At 52.6% G+C, this 19,673-nt stretch overlaps 2 protein-coding genes across 2 annotated transcripts; both read right to left on the bottom strand.

Moving 5' to 3' along the window:
* Window positions 1–200: 200 nt before the first annotated feature.
* On the bottom strand, window positions 201–8,987 carry LOC131563016 (cytochrome b-c1 complex subunit 1, mitochondrial). The gene is made up of 13 exons (XM_058812869.1): window positions 8,883–8,987; window positions 8,385–8,525; window positions 7,875–7,961; window positions 6,766–6,895; window positions 5,824–6,022; window positions 5,165–5,244; window positions 4,906–5,021; window positions 4,356–4,499; window positions 3,452–3,612; window positions 2,412–2,497; window positions 1,873–1,961; window positions 1,233–1,308; window positions 201–424 (listed from the first exon to the last, which is right to left on the bottom strand). The coding sequence occupies exons 1-13, from the start codon at window positions 8,952–8,954 to the stop codon at window positions 360–362; spliced, it is 1,446 nt and encodes a 481-aa protein (XP_058668852.1). The 5' UTR covers window positions 8,955–8,987; the 3' UTR covers window positions 201–359.
* Window positions 8,988–12,356: 3,369 nt separating this feature from the next.
* On the bottom strand, window positions 12,357–17,473 carry SLC26A6 (solute carrier family 26 member 6). Its single transcript, XM_058812736.1, has 19 exons — window positions 17,346–17,473; window positions 16,908–17,047; window positions 16,702–16,812; window positions 16,249–16,421; window positions 16,006–16,170; window positions 15,726–15,878; window positions 15,465–15,547; window positions 15,225–15,372; window positions 15,004–15,117; window positions 14,822–14,899; window positions 14,595–14,690; window positions 14,366–14,472; window positions 14,208–14,277; window positions 13,963–14,055; window positions 13,753–13,857; window positions 13,082–13,258; window positions 12,904–12,958; window positions 12,541–12,666; window positions 12,357–12,466 (listed from the first exon to the last, which is right to left on the bottom strand). Exons 1-19 carry the CDS (start codon window positions 17,471–17,473, stop codon window positions 12,357–12,359), a joined length of 2,232 nt encoding a protein of 743 aa, XP_058668719.1.
* Between the last annotated feature and the right edge of the window lie 2,200 nt (window positions 17,474–19,673).

The raw sequence follows: 19,673 nt of genomic DNA, 5'->3' as shown, positions 1-19,673 counted from the left end.
GAGCTGGTTTACAGATAACCAGGAAGATGAGAGGTAACAAATCTCCATATAGAAACACATGGGTTATTATAACCTAGCCCCTCTGGACAGATGTTTGCCTATCAACAGCTCCAGCTCCTCACATCCCATGTCCCCCGTTTGGCAAGATGAACGCTGTCTACACGCACCACCCAGGAAGAACAGTTGACTACCAGCAGAACTAACTCCACTTAGGATGTATTTATTTTTATACATTTAACACAGAGAAGACAGCTGCTGTGAATGGACTCAGCTTGCCCGTGGTGCCCAGGACATTCAGAGCCAGAGGCAACCTGGCACAGTCCACACGTTCATGATTTCCAATCTGCAGGCAACACCTCCTAGAGACGGACCCAGTACATGGCACTGCGGAGGCGGTTGTAATCCAAGAGCTGCTCAATGGGACCTGAGTGAACAGAGGAAAGTTACTTTGAGACACAGTTAAAAAATCCTTCTACAATTTCTTATGGTTTTTACAGCAGATGGTGGCAGAGCAGCCTGTGCTTGCAATCCATAGCAGCTCTGCACAAAACCAAGCAACTACAGCTCAAGCTTGCATCAGGAAAACTAACAGACACCAGCTCCTGACAGAATAAGGTGTTTTCTCACACTGCCCCACAATGCTCAGTATCAAATACAGGGAACCACCAAGTCATTTCAACATTTCAACTTCCTGCTCAAACACTGTATCCCTTTTCCAGCCCGCTCCACTTTTGAAGGCCAGAGGAAACAGCTGCAAGGAGGAGGGGAATTCTCAACACACAGGAAGGAGGCAGCAGAGCTGAGCTGCTTAGGCAGGTTTTACGAAAGGAATTTGTCCTTGGCCAGACAGACATGCCAGAGCAGCACAGGAGAATCAGGTCCCTTCACTTCCCTTACATAAACCACCCTGACCCCAGGGTAAGGACACCTGGCAGACGTGCTGGGCCCGCACCCAGCTACAGGACTCCCTGTCTTAGGCACAGCTCCACAGCAGGCAGAGGTGGGAGCACAGCCAGAGCTCACTGCCACTGCATCTCCATCACCTGCAAGTCTGATCTCGTGGCAAATGTGCCTTGGCACACCTCATGTGCACAGGCACGAGGGTATCAGTGAGGAACCAGAGTGGCTTAACGAGTCAGGACAGACACATGAGGACTGCCTGTAACACCTGCACTCAGCCCTTGGCCCTGCCTTGTTTTTTAAGTGTGTACTGATTGTCACCTACTACTCACCAACTGCTGCAATTGCCGGGCATTTGTCATAGATGTATTTACTGCACACATCTCTCACCATTTTTGCATCAACAGCCTAAAAAAGATTCAACAAGCAATTAATGACTCTTCCAGCAGATCTACACTTCTCAAAGTTGCAACTAACTGCTGCCATTACATATCAAGATCATTAAAAGTTACAATCAGACCCTTGGAACCATCTGCACCAACTGCCCAGCTCTGCCTGCAAGGATGGCTAACGTCCCTACACAGTGCATTCTCCTGGGGGTACAGAAGACAAGGCCAAAATCAGAAGTCTTCTAAGGAATAGAGCGGTTGCTGAAATTCCACAAATTAGGTGTGGGACACCAGTAGGAAAACTGTTACAGGAATTTCAGGTTGTGCTGCTTAACACAATTGAATGCCCTCTTTTGGGATGGACTGACTCCAGTCACAGATACACAGCATACACTGTGTCTAAGCCAGAGATTCTGACAGTTACATCAGTGTCAGCAGGATAACCACCGGACTGACTCCAGGCAGTCTGATTAAGGGATAAGTAAACCACATGTTACTGCAATGTTACTGCAGCAGACTAAGGCCAGACAATGCTGACACCCACCATGCTCAGGTATACCAGCCAAAACAAATGGATACCTACAGAAATCCTGGCATCCCACTCCTCCAGAGGGATACGGCGTCCATAGTGCAAGAGGTGGCTTGCAATATTCTCACACACTCGTGTGGTACCTGGATGTTGAAGATATTGCATGGTCAGTGCACCAAAAAGCCTTCCAAAATTGCACAGCCTGATCATCAGCCAAAGCAGAGAGTAGAAAGTCTAAGCATTAAACCCTCTGCTAACAAAGCACAGTCCTAATTCCCACTCTATGCAGCTCCAGCAGGAGCTACACAATACACAGATTTCTTTACTCATCTGCCAAGTGTTAGAGCCAAGGCAGGCCAGTTTGAGGGTCTCAGTTCTTAGGTCACCAGCAGTGTGTCACTCCTGGGAGCACAGAAGGCCAGGTCAGTGGCTTTGACAACGTGGCAGGAGGAGTGTGGAGCAGGAAAAGCAAGTTTTGCCCAGCGCCTGCCAGCAGAACTGCAATCTTTAGCACAGGTCCTGCTCCCCAGGAGAACCTCAAGCAGAAACCCTCTGAAAGCTGCACAGTGGTCAATCCATCAACCAGAACATACCATCCAGCTGAGCCACCATGGCATTTCGGAGATAGTTCTTGGCTCTTGCTACTTCTGACTCTGTGGTACTGGTGCACAAACGCATCCTGGAGAAGACATGGAAGCTCTTAAGATGTTTGTCTGCTCAGACAGAACATTAATTCCTCCCTTTCCCAGTCTCCTCAAAAATAAGCTGCTATCAACACCGCTTCTCTTGCAGGCTGACATTCATCCTGGATCTCCGGAGAGCAGCAGGAGGCAGAGCTCCAGCACACAGGCAGGGGATTCAGCCAGCAGGATACACGCTGAGCTACACTCAGAGGTTCAGCAGCCCTGGTGATGGCTCTGGCTTGCCCAGCAGGCACAGCAGCACGTGCTGTGCACGGCCCTATCACAGGAGAGGGAAGGCGTGTCAGCCATTCCCATGCATGGCAAGCTGCTATGGAAACTGATGCTGGAAGAACAAGACAGCTCCACAGTCTGTCTGGACTCCAGCTGCTACATCCCTTCTTCTCCTGCCAATGGGCCATGTCTCTGGGGCAAGGGCTCACTCCACCTGCTCCTCACAGAGGGGCTTGCAGCTCAGATGTAGCCTTGAACTGGTTCATGGACACAATAAGATGGACAGCCAGAAATCTCCCAAACACTGGCATGATTCCAGCAGCAGGTCATTCATCAGCCAAAAGACAAGAGTCTGAGCAGCAGGAACTCTGCCTGTTTTGCTCAGGCTTAACAAGACAATGGAAATAAATCTCTTGGGCACCTAGGAAAGCCTTGTCTAAGGAATCTCACTTGTATACAAAAAGCCTCAAAGCCTCAGTGCTAATACTTGAAAGCATGAACAAAAGACCAGAGGAGCTATAAGGGACTAAAACAGCTCCTCAAAAGCCACATTCTTAGAGATTTACAAAAACCACTTACAGGATCACTTAACCAAGAAGTTACCAAGAAGTTCATGAAGAGACACAGCTCTCTGTAAACTTAATATGCTCCCTCAGCAGCTCAGTCTCCTACAAGAGGCTCAGATCTTGAACAGCAACTTGTGCCGAAGTTGTACTTACCACTCTCCCTGAGCACAGAACATCATATCATCTACAGAGAGGGGATCAGAAACAAAATGGAAACCGAAGAGGCCTGTGTCAGAGTAGCAGGTGTTGAATGGCTCAAAACTGTGGCAGAGATTATGCTCCACAGCAAGCGTGGCCAGCTTGCTAGACTGATTCTGTAAACAAGGAGATGCTGTCAGCCATTTCATTTTCAGTTTCCTCACAGCTCAAATTCTTTCCCACTGAGCTGTTTTCACAAAGACCATAGACAAGACAGAGCGGAACACTTTGCTGAAGGAGAGCTTAATTTAGAGCCTTCATGTGGTCAACAGATGAGAATCACTGCTGGAAAAGCCACAGACAATGGCCTAGGAGTCCATCCAGCAGAACCACTTCCTTTCCCAGCTGCAGATGAAAAGCTGGTATGCACACCACCACAGGAGTGGAAAAAAAATGAGAAGGACAAGGTCTCCCAGCAGCAGGGGTTAGCACAGACATACAGGCCAGACAGATTTCAGACAATAATGGATTCAATACTGAGGTTTTAAACAAGTTCCATTTGCTCTGCAGTGGTAAGACAAGCTTGCATCACGAGACTGTAGAGTATTCTGTCCTGCTTCCATCCCCACCCCCACTGAGTGGTTAGTTGTGAGAGTGGGAACAAGCTGCTGTGAATCCACCAGCTACACCTCTCCCACAAAAGGTTCAGTTCATTTGCCAGCATCACCTCTCAAGAACTGTCCTGGATTAGCCTCGATTACACTTCTATTTACTTTCCAGCCTCCTACCCCCTTCACAGCTGGAAGCTAACCACGACAGCCTCTCCTAAAGCACATCCACCATAATAAAAAAGCACATTCTCCATAACACTTCACATGAAAAGGCTCCAGGCTCTCCCTGCTGCACTCACAACTCTTACCTTGCCACCTCCGAACGTGCGGTCGTAGCGCCCTATGACAGCATTGGCCACGTTGAGCACCACGTTGTCAGGATCAGCCCATCCTGGCCCCTCCACAGCAAGAGCAATATGGGCAAGAGGCAGACCATCATCTCTGGCACGGATCTGCAAAATCATCAAACAGTGGGGGAGAATTGCATCAACACTGCACTCTGTCTGCAGCCTGCTGCAATGTCAGGCTGACTAACTGGGGCACTTGATGTTATTCCAGTGAAATAAAAGAATCCCAGGCAGAACTGAACACAAACCAGCTGTTCTGATGTGAATTTTGTAGCAGATCATATGAGCAATAGCCTCACACTCCTAACGGGTTTGGGTCCCATCTAAAACCCAACACGTGGCAATAATCCCCAAGAAGAGAACGTGGGAGCACTACCAAGATGGTGCATCATCAGCTTCTCTGACACACATGAACAGACTTTTCCACTGAGAAGCAGCTCTAGTTGCTTTCCCATTCATTCCACAGCTGGGCAACAGCTGCTCGTTTTGATGGAGACCAAAACAAATTTACCTCACTCCCTGTGAAGCGACAGCGCCTGAGGGTAGGCACAGAATCCCCCTTGGATGTAAAAGGTGGCCCAGTGAAGTGCTGCTTAGCTGCATCTACCAGTTCTTTGTGGGAAATACCTGGCAATGATAAAAAGAGAGATCTCCAGTCTTAAAACAGACTAATTTAACAAAATTATCTGATTTTACCTTAGTGATGCGAGACAAGTCTGATCACATGAAAATACCAAGGCTTCCCAGGATTACAAGGATCTAGAACTTACCTCCAGCAGCTGCCAGGACCATACGAGGTGCCTTGAAGTGAGTATCAACATATGAAACCAGATGTCCTCGAGTCATCCTCCTGGAAAGAACACAGAGACCCAGAACATCAGCATCTCCAACTCTGCAGGAATGAGAGGCTTAGAGAAAGCAAGTTCACACTGCAGAGACAACAATGATTGTCTTTGCTGCAGGGTAACAATGCTTTTTAGAAGCAAGACTGCACTGTGTACTGTGTTTGCCCTGTGCTCTAATTCTAGAACACAAAGAACAGGAACCAGCAGCCAAGATGGAGAGTCAAAGACAGACTTCAATGCAGACTGGAGAGTACTGAACGCAGTCACTGAGCTAACACAAGGCCACTGTGTTAGTGGCATCCCTAGCTCTATAATTTTTCTAACAAACTGAGAAGTATGGGAGAAGGTTCAACCTGTCCCCTCCAGCCTCAGGAAGGGCTTGCACGGGGTGGTTCTAAGGAATGCCTGCAGCATTACACTTTCACCAGTGCCAACAGGGGAAACAGAGTCAGGGCACAAGGAGAAGCCCATGGGCTCAGATCACCTCCATGTAGACACTGTACAGTCATCCCACCCAGGATCAGCAGTCGTGCACCCACACACTGCACCCCAAGGCTGTGCACCACACCCAGCCTGATGCTCACTTTATGTTGTCTGTGGTCCCTTCAACGGTGTGGGCCAGCGAGGTCCCCTGGTAAGCAGTGGCATGAAGGTAATCAAAGGTGACATCTGTCAGGTTGCTGTCCATTTCCTTCAACTCCTGAAGGATGACAACACGCTCCTTCTCCATCTGAGACTCCTCCAGTGCACAGTTCTGCACAAGGTCACTCAGAAGCTCCACAGCTGCAACACAATTCCTACATTAGCATCCCACTGCCTGACTGCTACCCAGTGCTGCTGAAAGGAGACACACAGGAATGAGCAAAAACCATGAGGGGGAGGGCATGCAACCTTGCAGAGCTGGGTGCTACCTATTCCCAAAGCATCTGGGAGGAACAAACAACACTCATTTAGCAAGAAGGCTCCAAACCAGCTTGCCAAGCACCTTCACCAGCAGAGCGCAGGCTACATCTGCAGAAGGTGAAGTGTATCAGAAGCAGGTTCTCCTCCAGATACACACTGAATCCTCACAGAGAGTTTGTGATGCCTACAGCACAGCCCATGTCTACCATAAGGCCCCTACTCAAATCACTGCCTCTGCCCAAAAGCAGCACGTGGCAGTGCAGAGCACGAGGAGCACCTGCAAGAGCTGCACTGAGGACTCCTCACACAGCAGCTCTTGCTGACCTCAGCTGCTAAGCTCCACAAAACAACCACAAACTGGTGAATCCCTCCCATCTTCCCTCCTGGCAAGGCAGTGCAGCCTGACATAACTGGAACCCTTGGTTTAGGGACACATCAACACACAGCCTTGAAGCACCACATCACTGCACTGCTCTCTTCAGCTACCAACCAGAACCTCCAATTCACTGCTCAGCTTCAACTTCAGTTCCCAGTCTGCTGATAGAAAAGCTGCTTGGGGATGAGAAACAGAAGCACATGCACTTACTTAACCTCCCAATCAGACTCTGCCCTGGCCATCCTACCTTTGGGCATGTCCTTGGACAAGGCTTTTATGTAGAAGGCTGTTTGCTCACGGGAGGTGTACCCGTTCAGGTGAGCTCCCAGACTCTCCACTTCCTTCTCAAAGTCTGAGCCAGGACGCTTCTTTGTGCCCTAAAGGAAACCAGACAAACTCAGCTATGAAATGAACAAAGCTCCCTTTAGGTCAGAATTAAAGCAATGAAAATAACAATAAACACTGTCTTGTGAATCATAAAAACCAAGGGCAGGTGCACAAGAGATTTAATACGTGGTTTATTTCCTCTAGATAAAGGATGGCTGAGGTGTATTTTGAAAGACCAAGACAAACTGTCAATAAAGCTTGTGTTTATTGAAACACAATGAAGCTGCCTGAAAAAATAAAGGCTGTCATCACCACCAACCAGCACAAACTCAGCAGGGAAGGAGACAACCTATGCTGAGACAACAGTGTTTGAACAGCACATCCCTGGAAGTAAACCAACAACAAGCCCAAACCAAAAACAAGCAGGTTTCTAGCTATCCAAGCAGAAAAAGACAAATAGATGCAGAAGACTATTTCTAATACAGGGCCCATCTCTTAAGGAGCTAGCCAAATGCTGTAGCTGTCTATGAAGGCACAGGCTGAACTTGAGCCAGCAAGTCCTAGGCTTAGATGTCTTCTGCCCTGTTCAGCAGACACCTGCATAATTTAAAAAGCAATAATTGTAGCCTCTGAACTTGGCTGTACCAGTAAGAAAAGCTAAGCAAAATAAATGGCAACAGGAAATGCTGCTTTGAACTCTCTGTGCTAACCTGAGGAAAAATGCTTCATAACACAGTACTCTAAGTGTACTACACTTTTTAATTGCAACTTTTTTCCTTTAAGAGAAAAACAGCAAATAAGAGTTATTTTTATTTCATGCATGCTTGCAAGTTGCTGCATATTCAACCAATATGCACCACACAGGCTAGATGCCATTTCAGACTTATTTTTATAGTGTATGCAAAGACTCTAGGACTCAGATGACCTGGTTTACACCCTCTTTCAACAGCCACAGCCTCCAAAACGAGAGGCCAATGCATGGACAGAATATTCAGGGCAGCTGTGTGCAGAGCTGGCACACATCCTCACCTTCAAGGCCATGTGCTCCACAAAGAAAGCAGCCCCGTTGGTCTTCGGGTCTTCATAGCGGCTCCCAGCCTTGATCCACACACCCACCTGGCAGCAAAACCAGCCAGTACCAACATCAGAGAGGAAAACAACCAGCACCCTAATGACACAAACACAGCAGCAGCGACAAGGGGTCTGCTCCACACACATTACACCACAAGAACCAAAATAAGAACAAACAAGCAACAGTTCCCTGCATGTAGTTTGGCTTTTTCTCTCTCAGCTTCACCACATCTGGTTTTGCCAGAGAGATAACTTTTACTGCTCACTTATTGCTCATACAAAAGGCTGAGCAAATTTGTAGAGCACTAAAATTTGTCTTAATACAACACCAGTCTGGGCCTCCTGCTGCTGTATTAATCCCATCTGTTCACAAAGAGAAGCAGTGGGGTCTGTTCCTTTTGGAAGACCAGCTGCAGGCTAGGCAAGGCTAACTGTTTCAAATAAGCCCTTAATTTATGTTAAGCTTACCGTGCAGGTTGGGTGATTGGACTCCTCTGAGGCTACCCGGAGGCCGTTCTCCAGGGTGGTGACCTGGGTCTCAGGCATATTCTGGAGTGTCTGGGCATAGGTGGCAGCACCTCGCTTCTTCGTCAAAGTCAATAAAGCTGCCTGTAAAAATAAAGGCTGTCATCACTACTAACACACTGTTCCCTCAGCAGGGCCGGGAACCCAGAGGTTTGAAGAGGTGGGAAACCCCAAGGGAAAAGCCGCACGAACTGGTCACACCCCAGTACCGGGTCAGAGAGCGGCTCGGTGGCAGCCCCGCACTGGGTGACAGTGACAGCGCCGCTGCTCCCCGCCCGCCTTGCCCTGCTCCGGGGCTCGGGGGCTCCCACCGCCCGCCGCGTCCCCATGACCTTCCCGGCCGGGACACAGGCGGGCCCGGCAGCCTCTCCGCACTGCGGGACCGCCGGCGGCCCGGCCGGGCTCCCCCCCGCGCTGCCCCGGCGGGATGCGGTGACTCACGGAGGGGCGCGGGCCCCACAGCAGCGCCCGCCCGGCCGCGCTGCCCGCCCGGCACACTGAGCGCGCCGCCATCTTCTTCTTCCGCAGACCGACGGCCCGAGCGCCGCGCGCATGCGCAGGGGCGGGGCCTGGGCGGGGCCGGGCGCGCGCAGAACGGGCGGGAGGGCGGGCGCGCCCCCTGGTGGCGGGAGGGCGCAGCGCGGGGGGCGCGGACGGGGATCCGGGAATGGGGATCCGGGAATGGGGGTACGGGAATGGGGGTACCGGGAATGGGGGTACCGGGAATGGGGGTAACGGGAATGGGGGTAACGGGAAGAGGGATACGGGAATGGGAGTACCGGGAAATGGGGATACGGGAATAGGGATCCGGGAATGGGGGTAACGGGAATGGGGGTACGGGAATGGGGAACCGGGAAGGGGGGTAACGGGAATGGGGGTACCGGGAATGGGGGTACCGGGAAATGGGGATACGGGAATAGGAATACGGGAATGGGGGTACGGGGATGGGAGTACCCGGGAATGGGGAACCAGGAATGGGGAACCGGGAATGGGGGTAACGGGAATAGGGGTACCGGGAATGGGGAACCAGGAATGGGAATACGGGAATGGGGGTACGGGAATAGGGGTACCGGGAATGGGGATATGGGAATGGGAATCTGGGAATGGGGGTCACGGGGAACGGGCGTCACGGAAATGGGAATCCCTGGAAATGGGGGTCTATTGCTTACATTCCAAGAAAGAGTATTAAATACTGAAATGACCTATGGAAGGTGAAGTGGTTATCAGTGTGAAAGTCCAGTGTGTGGCAGTCGCAGAAAGGAACCCATGAAAGCCCTTTAAATCCCAACACACAAGCTGTGAGTTGGCAGTGTATGCCAGCTTTTACCAAATCACAGCAAACTGCAGATCACAAAAATTGGCCATTAGGTCAGATATATAATGAAGCAATAGGCATCAGCATCAACCCTGGTAAGTGGTATAAGAAATTACAGTATTCTTATTGATATTATCAGAAATTTCAGTGACTCTATGAAAATTATAAACTAGGCAAAAAAACAAAAGGGGGACACTGATGCTTACTGTGGCATAGTGTTTCCCAACAGAGATTTTCAAAATGTAAAAATTATATCATCCTTTAATCTGAAGGAAGGTATTAAAATGACAGTAAGGAAATGACATCAAATGCTAGAAATCTTAGTCAGCATACTTATAGACAGAAATGCCACTGGTACACTGAGAAAATGGACACCAATGCAGCATGGTATTGAACCCCAGAAATGTCCACTGCTTCACTGTCTGGCATTTCATTAATATGCACATAGCAGCTCTACTACATTCCTACTGATCCCCTTCTTGGCAAACCACTAGTTTCTTCAGTGCCAAGATTTTAGGTACATGATATTAGTGATACAAATCTATGCCCTTCAAGTGAAATGTATTGTGGAGAGAAAATCCTGTCTGAGATGTTCAGTCATTCCATTTTCTAGACAGACTAAATAAAAAGAAAGCCAAGTTATAGGGTTGTGTACTTGCTATTACAAAACACCTGCCGGCATCTGAAAATAAGCTAGCAAAAAATCAGCATAAATGACACTTGAGGCAAACAACCTTTTGAAGAGAATAATGGTGTGATAAATAAAAACAATACATTTCCAGGCTATTGAGGTACTTCAGAAAAGGATTGAGAGCAGAGGCTGAACTAGTGGGGAAAGATTAGAGAATCCCAAGAAAAACATGACCTGGCAAAACTCCTGAAAGATATGGGCAACTGACCTGTTGAAACCTTCAGGAAATCAGCGGCCAATGATTTAGACAGACTATTAAAGTAACTTGCAGGTAATTTTCCCCTTCTGCTCCTTTTTCACCAGTCAGCATCACAGGGTGAATTGTGACCATGGAATCACGATTTTTTGGATTATATTTTAGCTTTAGGAGAGAAGTACAGCAGCTGAAGTACCTATTACTGATGTGATACCCAAGAGCAAAGATTTGACACATTTCATTCAAGTCCAGTTACAAATATTAATACTAAGAGGAGAGGATTGGTCTTTTGCATTGCACTCTTGTTTTGCAGCCTGCTCTGATCCTGGTGAAACTTTTATGATTAGCTTCTCCCTAAAAAGGAGGAAGTCAAATTAAATTTCCCTCCCTATTGGTGGAGGTTTCACATTTTGTTTGTTGAGCCTAAAAATGGAACTGAAACTAGCAGGAATGACTGTATTTTAAGTGCTATGTCCTTGAAGGCCATCTCAGTTTGATAAAAGCCTACAAAGAATATTCTGTTTCCTCCAAGACCAGATGCATGCTATTTAGTCAAACTTTCTTGTAATAAACCCTAGTTATACAAGATAGTCACAAATAGCAGAAACACTTATTTCACCATTTAGGGAACCAACCTTCTCACCCTCTTTTGGGGTGAGCATTATCTGGTAGCTGAAGTAATAAACTTGAGAACATAAATCTCCCTACTTCTGAGAAGCTGCTGACACAGGAACCACCCAAGCTCTGTGACTTCCTCCTTTACATTCACTAGTCAAGCTTAGAAGCCTAAAGTTGACTGGGTCAATCAAAGACTAATGCTAACCTAGCCAGAGGTCTATAAAAAGTCCAAAAATAATCCGAGTTCTTCTTAGATAATGAGAAATGGAACAAGAACTACCAATCTGGTTACTTGCAACATACCCCTAAAACTTATTCCCTTCTATTCTTCCTTAATGCATAGCCACGGGTACAACCAGGAAAAGATGAAAGTTACTGATGTCAGCAAGGGAAGGATCATAAAGAACTATTCCTATTAATCATCATACAGGCAGCAACTCTATAATTAAAGACACAGAAACAGAAAAAATATTGAACGAATGCTAGATATTGAAATTGTGGAACTAGCCTTACCCCTGCCCCCCAAAACCCCATATCAGCCTTCTCTTGGCTGCAAGCACTTTCCCCCTTGGTGTAGGTATGATTGCAGCCAGCAGGTGCTGGTGGCTCCCCAGTCAGGCAGGGAGGGTGCTGTGACCCTTCTGAGGGTGGGGATCCCTGCCCATACTGCTACCCAGAGCAGGTGATGGTGAGAAGTGGAAGAAAAGAGCCAGAGGGAGGGTGCTGGGACAGGGAGGCCGTTCCCAGCAGTGCTGGGGTGCAGCGGGGTGGTCTGGCCCAAAAGTACCATTATTGAGGAAAGGGCATTGAAACCAACCCTGGAGAACACCACGGAGCTTTATTCATGATGCCAGCCGGCTGCTGGGAGCAGGAACCCTTTGGCCCCTCCATCACCCCCAAACCACGTCCTGGCCTGGTGGGGCAGGCTGGGCTGGGCAGTGTGGGGGCAGCAGGCGGCCCCTCAGTGTGACAGCCAGCTCCTCGGTGTGACAGCCAGCAGCAGCTCCATCCTGCAGCTCCATCCCCATCACGGACAGGGCAGAGCCCCAGCACTGAGAGTCCAGAGGAGCTGGTGGGGATCAGGGCATCTGGGCCCTAGGGTGGGTGACTTGGTGCCATCAGGGTGGCAAAGCCTTCCTTGCCCACCCGTCTCCTGGGGGAGATGTCTTCCTCTTGAGGGGCTACATTCTGGTGCTGTGGTCCACCTGAGGGGGCAGAGAGGGAGGGGTTGGTGTGGCTGCCCTCTCCATCGCCATGCTGGGACAGCAAGGCTGGGTACTCACCGAGGCCTGGTGCCGCTCCCTGCTGATGTGCGCCACGGCATCATGCACAGAGGGGAAGAAGGAGTGCTTGGTGATGGCTGAACTGAAGAAGTTGCCCCGCTCCAGCTGGGCCAGGACAGATACTGTGTGGAGGAATAAGCACCCAGCTGAGCCCCCGTCACCCACCCAGAGCAGCCTCCTCCCGCCTCCTGTGTTTTGGGCGACACCAGGGTCACCACCATGGGACAACCTGCAGGACCCATCCTCTGAGGAAACCCTGGGGGTGGGAGCACCATGGGGGGACCCCCCAGGCTATCAGCTGTGTGCCAAAGGGGTGGCCATGCCCAGCCAGGGCTCATGACTCTGCAGATCCCCCTCACCCGAGCAGCTGGCAACGAAGACGTCCACTTCTATCTCATGGAAATCCCTGAAGATCTGCAAATGGGAACAAACATTTTACCCAGGAAGAGGAATGGGCAGCAGCCATTGGGGCACCCCACAGGGCCCCAGAGACACCATCAGTGAGGCTGCTGTCCTGCCTGCTCCCCAGCCCCTTACATTCTTCAGGATCTTGATGGCGACGGTGTCCACGAAGTTGATGGGGCTGAAATCCAAGATGACAGCGTGGAAGTTGGGCTTGGGCAGCCCTAGGCTCTGCAGGGTGGGCTCTGAGGGTGCACCGCTCTCTTCTGAACTCAACTCAATCACTGACACGCCTGGACCGTCCTCTGCATGCTGGGGAAGGGAAGGAGACCTGGTGTCAGCAGCACCCTGGTCATGGCAGTGCTCCCCCGGGCTCACCTTGGTGAGGCTCTTTGGCTGCATGAGGGCACAGGCAGTGGGTGGCCCCAGGAGTGGCTGCCCCTTTCACATCTTCACCGACTTTTGGGCTCCTTTCAGATGTATCAAAATCCACCCCTCTCCCCAGCACCACTCTGTAGAGCCAGGCTCATTATCTGGCACCAGGCCAGCCTTTGCCCTTGCTCTTAATTCTGATTAACTAGCAAAAGGTTAATGACTTGGCAGCTCCAACACATAATCATTAACAGCCCAGCTTTCCTACTAACCTTGGGGGGTGTGACTCAGTTCAGTCCCAGTGCCTTTCTCACTCATTGGCCCTAAACTGAACTGGGAACCATGTGGGCCACCAGGCCACACCAGTGCACTGACAGAAGTGTCAGAGCTGGGGAAGGAAGAGGTGCAGGATGTCACTGGAGGAGTGGAGGCACCTTTTTCCTCTTTGCCTTTTCCTTCTCCAGTTTCTTCTGCTGTTTCTTCAGCTTCTTGAGGGCCTTCTTCTTCTTCTCAATCAGGCGGTCCACATCAATGCCGCTCTGCAAAGCAGTGTGGCCCTGTGTCCCCAGCTGCCCCAACGCCACCCTGTTGCTGGCAGACAGGCAGGAGACAGAGGAAGCACTCTGAGCTGGTGACTCTCCTACCTTTTTCTTCAGGGCCTCAGCGTACAGCTCCACATTGGCAAAATAGATGGTGGAGGAAGAGCGGAAGATCTTCACGCCAGGGACCTCCTGTGCCTGGGGGCAGATGGGGAGGGTGCTACCCCAAGGATGGAGCCACCTGTTCCCCTCCCCTTCCCCCCACCAAAATGCCCCCAGCCCCTTTTTCCAGTGAGCTTTGAGCTGCCCCCCAGTGCAGGCAGCTCTTCCCCCACCGCTTGTGCTGTTACCATCTCGTATTCCACCACATCCCTGTAGACGTCAGTGTCGGAGATGCGCCCCAGGATGGAGTAGTGGGGGCTGCAGGGAGGAGAGCAAGGGGCTGAGGTCAGCACAGGTTCCTTCTGCCCTTGGGATGTGGCACAGGCCCCAGCCCCGGGGTACTCACAGCTGGGTACGGAAGATGACCGTGAGCAGCCCAAATGCCACTGAGGCCGCCAGGCCGATGTCCAGGTTCAGCAGGAGGGTGGCTATGAATGTCACAACCCAGACCAGCTGGAGAGGAGACACAGTCAGCTGTAGCACAGCCTCTTCACTGGCACCCACAAGCCTCAGGGAGGGTGGAGAGATCCTCTCCAGGAACAAGAGAACAGCCCTAGGGCTGGCCAGCACCTTACCAGGTCCACCTTGTTGGACTTCCAGAGAGTGCATAAGTCCTTGAACTGCTTGAACATGCCCTTGAGGTTGGCAATGATGATGGCAGCTAAGATGGCCTAGGAGAGAAATTTCTGCAGCTGTGAGGAAGCTGAGGGCAAATCTCTTTCCCGTTCCCCTACCATATCACCATTGCATGGGACAGGCACAGGTCAGGGATGTGACACTGGGGCTGTGGGACTAGATGTACCTTGGGTAGGTCCCTGAAGAGCTCTCCAATCTTCAGAATGGTCACCAGGATGACCAGGGATGCGATGACACCAGCTACCTGTGCAGAAGGAGAGCAGGAGGCAAGGGGTGAGCCCCCACTGCTAGCTGTGCTGCCTGCCCCTGGTTCAGCCCCAGAGAGGGGGCAGCACTGCCCAGACCCACCTGGCTGTTGCCCCCTGTGCTCTCCTGTACAAGGCTCCTCGACATGGAGCAGCTGATGGCAAAACACTGGAAGAATCCTCCTAAGAAGTTGCAGAGACCCAGTGCAATCAGCTCCTGCAGGGACAGAGCAGTGGCAGGGCAGCACCATGCTTTCATCTGCCTGCACGAAGGGCAAGATTAGCTTTCACCCAGGGTGGGGGCCCTGTGCCTCAGAGCATCACCTGGTTGCTGTCCACTTTGTAGCCATGTTTCAGGGCAAAGATTTTGCCCAGGGAGATGCAGATGGCATAGCCTACCACAGCAATGGCAAAGGCATTGCCTGCCACCTGCCCAAAGTAGCTCATGTTAGGGACCACAGGTGGCTTCAACCTACATTCAAGAGAGAGATGGTGCTCAAACAGGGGTGCTGTGGGCAGCATGGTGCCCTGGCACAGCCCCCTGCACCCTCAGGCCCCGCTCACCCACTGGGGATGTTGCCCACCACGGAGATGCCAAACTTTTCTTTCAGGTTGACCCCATAGGAGATGCCAGTGGAAACGATGATCTGGGGGAGAATGACTGGAGTGAGGCAGGGTCTTCCTGCACAGGGACTGTGGTGGAGGAACACATGCCCTGGAGCTGCCAAGGAACCCAATCCCACCACTCCCCACCCTGAAGGGGACAGGGATACAGCAGGAATTCCTGGCTGTGTCCCCACAGGAGGCCGGGGCAGCTCTGGGTACCGTGATAAGCTCGATGGGGATGGGCATGGGCAATTTGGCAGCAAACTTGTGGTTGAGCTCCTTCACAATCAAGATGGCCACCATGGCAATGATGGCAGTCACCAGGGTGCCCACATTGGTGCCTGGCAGCTTCTTGCAGAGATCGATGATGGTCTAGAGAACACAGGAGGAAGGAATGTGCTCAGGAAAGCAGATGCCTCCCCAGCAGGTTTTTGGAGGCCTCTATGTGCCCCACCGGTGAGCACCAGTGGTCCTTGTGTGCCAGCAAGCCGCCACTCACCACAAACAGCGAGAGTGGCCCTGAGGCCTCGCCTTGGGAGATTCCAAAAACATTTTTGAGCTGGGAGACAAGGACATGCACAGAGGCAGCGGTGGTGTAGCCACGCACCAGTGGGTCTGAGAGGTAGGTCACCACAAATCCAAACTGCAGGAGGCCCAGGGCCACCTGGAAGAACAGATGGCAGAAATTACCCACAGGTTACGGTCTCCTGCTCTCTGCTAGACTAGGCTGGGACCACCTTACCTGGAAGATACCCGTCAGGACAGTGATGGTGGCCACCAGCTCCACCCTGGCAGCATCGCGCCGTTCCTCATCGATCGTTGTATTGCTGCCATTGACAGATATCATGAAGTCCTCACTGGGCATCAGGGACTCTGTCAAGCTCCCAATCATGACAGAGATTACAGCAAAGGGACCTGAGAACAGGTAGAGTATGGGCAGGGAGCCCAAGGTGGGCACCAGGATCTCTCTGAGAGGATCTCTTAAGGGGTCAGCTCCTCTCTCCTTAGGCCAGGCTCAAAGCACACACACTGTACTTTGGCTCTGGCTTGGCCACCCCCCTTCTTGGTGGAGCAAAGTAAAGGCAGGAAGGGTTCCCCCAGCTGCTGATGGGGTAATGCAGTGCCATGGACTGCATTACCACATCCTTGCTCCCTGCCCACCATTGCTGTGCAAGCACATGGTCCCTCAGCTCACCCACGGAGTTGTGCCTTGACGTTCCAAAGAAGAAGTAGAGGAAGACGGGGTAGAAGGAGGAGTAGAGCCCCGTGACCGGCGGCAGCCCGGCCAGCAGCGCATAGGCAAGCCCTAAAGGTGGAGAAGGGAGACATGTCACCAACGGCCAACCCCTGAGCACCCCAGCTGTGGGGGGCCCCTGGCAGCCTGGGCATGGCACCACTCACCCTGGGGCAGGTGCATGATGCCCACACTGAAGCCCGAGACAATGTCCCCCAGGAGCCAGTCCTTGATGGGGTAGCGGGGCAGCCAGCGCAGGAAGGGCAGGAAGCGGAACAGCAGGGACTTGGCAGCAGAGCCCGAGCACCTGGTGGGGAGGCAGCAGGAGCTGAACTTGAGCACAACTGCAGGGGGCTTGGGGACATCAGTGAGGGTGGATGAGGCCCCATGGGAAGCAATGTGGGACCATCAGCTCCATCCAGTGCAGGATGGTGTCCCTCCAGGCAGGAGGACAGAGTGGGCACATGGGTGTCTGGGCATAGGGAAATGAACCCCCAGGTCTGCAGCTCCCTGTCTAGGCAGGGCTGGGGGCAGAATAGGGCAAGGTGGGGCCTACACTGTGTGGGGCAAGGTCCAGGCACATCCCACTGGCCACATGGTCTTACCTGGTCTTGCGGAGATAGCCACGCAGAGAGGGCCTGGGGGGAGGTTTCCTGTGAGCCACCTCCTCGAGTTCAGCCTCATTCAGCACCTTGTGGGGCCCTCGGTGGCTCAGGGCCATCTCTGCTGCCATGCCCACCTGGCTCTCCGGAATGCCAGTCCACTGCAAGGACACAAGGGACAGCTCAACCGCATTCCCACTCTCAGGGGCATCCCACCCACCCTGAGGCCCCTCCTCCAGCTCCCCTCGCCCATGGAACCATCCCACCTGCTGACCAGGGGGGCAGGAATGGCCCTGAGGATAGGCACCAGCTGAGTTTTGGGAGTCCTGAAGCAGCAGCACTGCCTCACAATGGAGAGCAGTAGGCAGTCAGCAGGTGGGCAGGGAAGGCTTTGGCAATCAGTGCTGCCCACTCCTGCCCCAGAGCAGCCCCATCCACCCCACTGAAATGCACGGGGGGGGGTCTGCCAGCAGAGCTGCCTCGGGGGGCTCCCTCTCCACCTGCCCACGCAGGACCCACCTCGGTGCCAACACCTTCCCCTCCGTGAACTGCAGCAAGGCAGGGCAGTGGGCCAGCACAGCTGCTGGGCAGAGCCCCATCCATCCCACAGCCCCATCTGCAGACTTTGTCCCTTTACACATGAGGGAAGCAGGAATGTGGAACCCGGCAAATGTCACGGCTCACCATCCCTCCAAGAGTGCCCTCCCTTGACCCCTGCAGTGCAGAGCAGGATGAGCCTGTGAGCAGAGGGGCCAGGCTGCTCTGAGGTCTCACCCTTCCCAGGGCTGGGATGGTGGGTCTGAGGAACCCTGTACAAATCTGCAGCTTGTTCTCGCTCAGGGCTCACTCTGAGGGCTGCACCATCATTCCAGGCCCACCCAGCTGGTGGCCTGATCAGTCTTAAGGTGCTCATCCACTTGCAGCTGGACCCACAATCCCCTCCCTGAGTACTGGGGCTGTGCCAGCCTGAGCCCCTGTGTTACCCCCAGCCCTCCTACCTGCTGTGCTCAGCTTGGTCAGGAGCCACCAGGTGTGTACTCAGCTTCCTCCTATTTATTAAAACCAGCCAGTGATCTTTGAGACGTTGTTCCTTGCCTCCTGCCCTTCCTCCTGCCCTGCCAGGAAGCCACCCTGCTTCCCAGCCCCATGGATGCACAGCACCCACTATGCTCCCCTTGGTGCCCTGGTGTGCTGGGTTCCCCAGCTGTGCCAGACCCAGCACTGGTACCACTGTGCCCAGAGCCATCCCATTCTGGGGACTGTCCACCACAGTCCCAGCTCCTGGTCTCCAGCTACATCCAGGATGCTGCCATGCCTGACCACCCATGTCACGAGTAAGGCAGGGGGCTTCTTGCCCCTGGGCACGACCTGGTACCAACCTCCTGCCAAGAGCTGCCTCCCCAGAGCGCTGCTGTGCCCCCATGGCTCCCATGGATGTCTGCTCCCCAGCCCATGCCCTGGAGCAGGAGCTGTGACCAGGACAAGAAGGGTTACCCAGAGCCTCTGGCCATGGCATCCAGGGTACTTTCCCCAGACCCTTGCTTACCTGCTGGAACAAGGTGTGCTGTGCTCTGTGGACTACCCTGGTCTCACACAATTTGCACAGACCCAGCTGTTATCTTGTTCCAAAGGTCCCCCGCGGGCGCTATAGTCCCACTGAACCCATCACACCTCCCTGGGCTCTATCACAATGTAGAATTGGCTGCAGGGAATTTCTGAGTCACATTTGGCCCAGGCCCATGGGGACACAGCTGCGGAAATCCAGGCTCAGATTTCTGACTGGTAGCAAGGTGTGATGTGAAGGCAGTGGGCAGGGCCAGGCATTAGAGAATCCTGGGTCCCCTGCATGGTGGGATGGGGATGAGAAGCAGCAGGAGCGGTGACATCCAGGACCACAATCTCTGGAGTTGGAGCAACTTGTCTCCATCCCTGGTGCCTTGTGGTGGCAGCCTGTGGCCACCTTGGCTCTCTCTCAACCCAAGTCCCACAGCTTTCAGTGAGGCTGAGCCTCTTCCCTAAAGCCATCCCTGGCCCTCCCTGTCCACCCTCCTGCCCATCAGTGGTCAGGTAAAGGCATGTCCAGCACAGGCACCCACACATGACTGCTGCCTCCTCATTTATCTACTCCCCATCATTTATTCACTCCCCCAGCACATGAGAGGCTATCACAGGGCTCCTGCTCCCAAGCAGATAACACCCCGTCCCATTTATTGCCTCTTTATCAGTGCTCCCTGTCCCCTTCCATGCCATTCCTTCCCTCACTCCAGCCTCCAGTGCCCCACGTGCACCTCAGGCTGGTCACTCTGCCTGTGTCCCCCTCTCCATTCCAGC

Source organism: Ammospiza caudacuta, chromosome 12, assembly GCF_027887145.1.
Source record: "Ammospiza caudacuta isolate bAmmCau1 chromosome 12, bAmmCau1.pri, whole genome shotgun sequence".
Classification (NCBI taxonomy): Eukaryota; Metazoa; Chordata; class Aves; order Passeriformes; family Passerellidae; genus Ammospiza; species Ammospiza caudacuta.
The sequence above is the reverse complement of the archived record's forward strand: the minus strand, read 5'-3'. Positions and strand labels throughout refer to the sequence as shown.

Excerpts from the sequence above, each read along its gene's own strand:
- SLC26A6 (XM_058812736.1), bottom strand. The coding sequence starts at position 17,473 with ATGGCAGCAGAGATGGCCCTGAGCCACCGAGGGCCCCACAAGGTGCTG. Across the intron at positions 16,422-16,701 it reads GTCAAGGCACAACTCCGTGG|GTCCCTTTGCTGTAATCTCT; the intron begins GTGAGCTGAGGG and ends ACCTGTTCTCAG. Across the intron at positions 14,056-14,207 it reads ATGTGGTGGAATACGAGATG|GCACAGGAGGTCCCTGGCGT; the intron begins GTAACAGCACAA and ends ATCTGCCCCCAG.
- LOC131563016 (XM_058812869.1), bottom strand. The coding sequence starts at position 8,954 with ATGGCGGCGCGCTCAGTGTGCCGGGCGGGCAGCGCGGCCGGGCGGGCG. Across the intron at positions 7,962-8,384 it reads CCAATCACCCAACCTGCACG|GTGGGTGTGTGGATCAAGGC; the intron begins GTAAGCTTAACA and ends TTTTGCTGCCAG. Across the intron at positions 4,500-4,905 it reads GTCGCTTCACAGGGAGTGAG|ATCCGTGCCAGAGATGATGG; the intron begins GTAAATTTGTTT and ends ATGATTTTGCAG.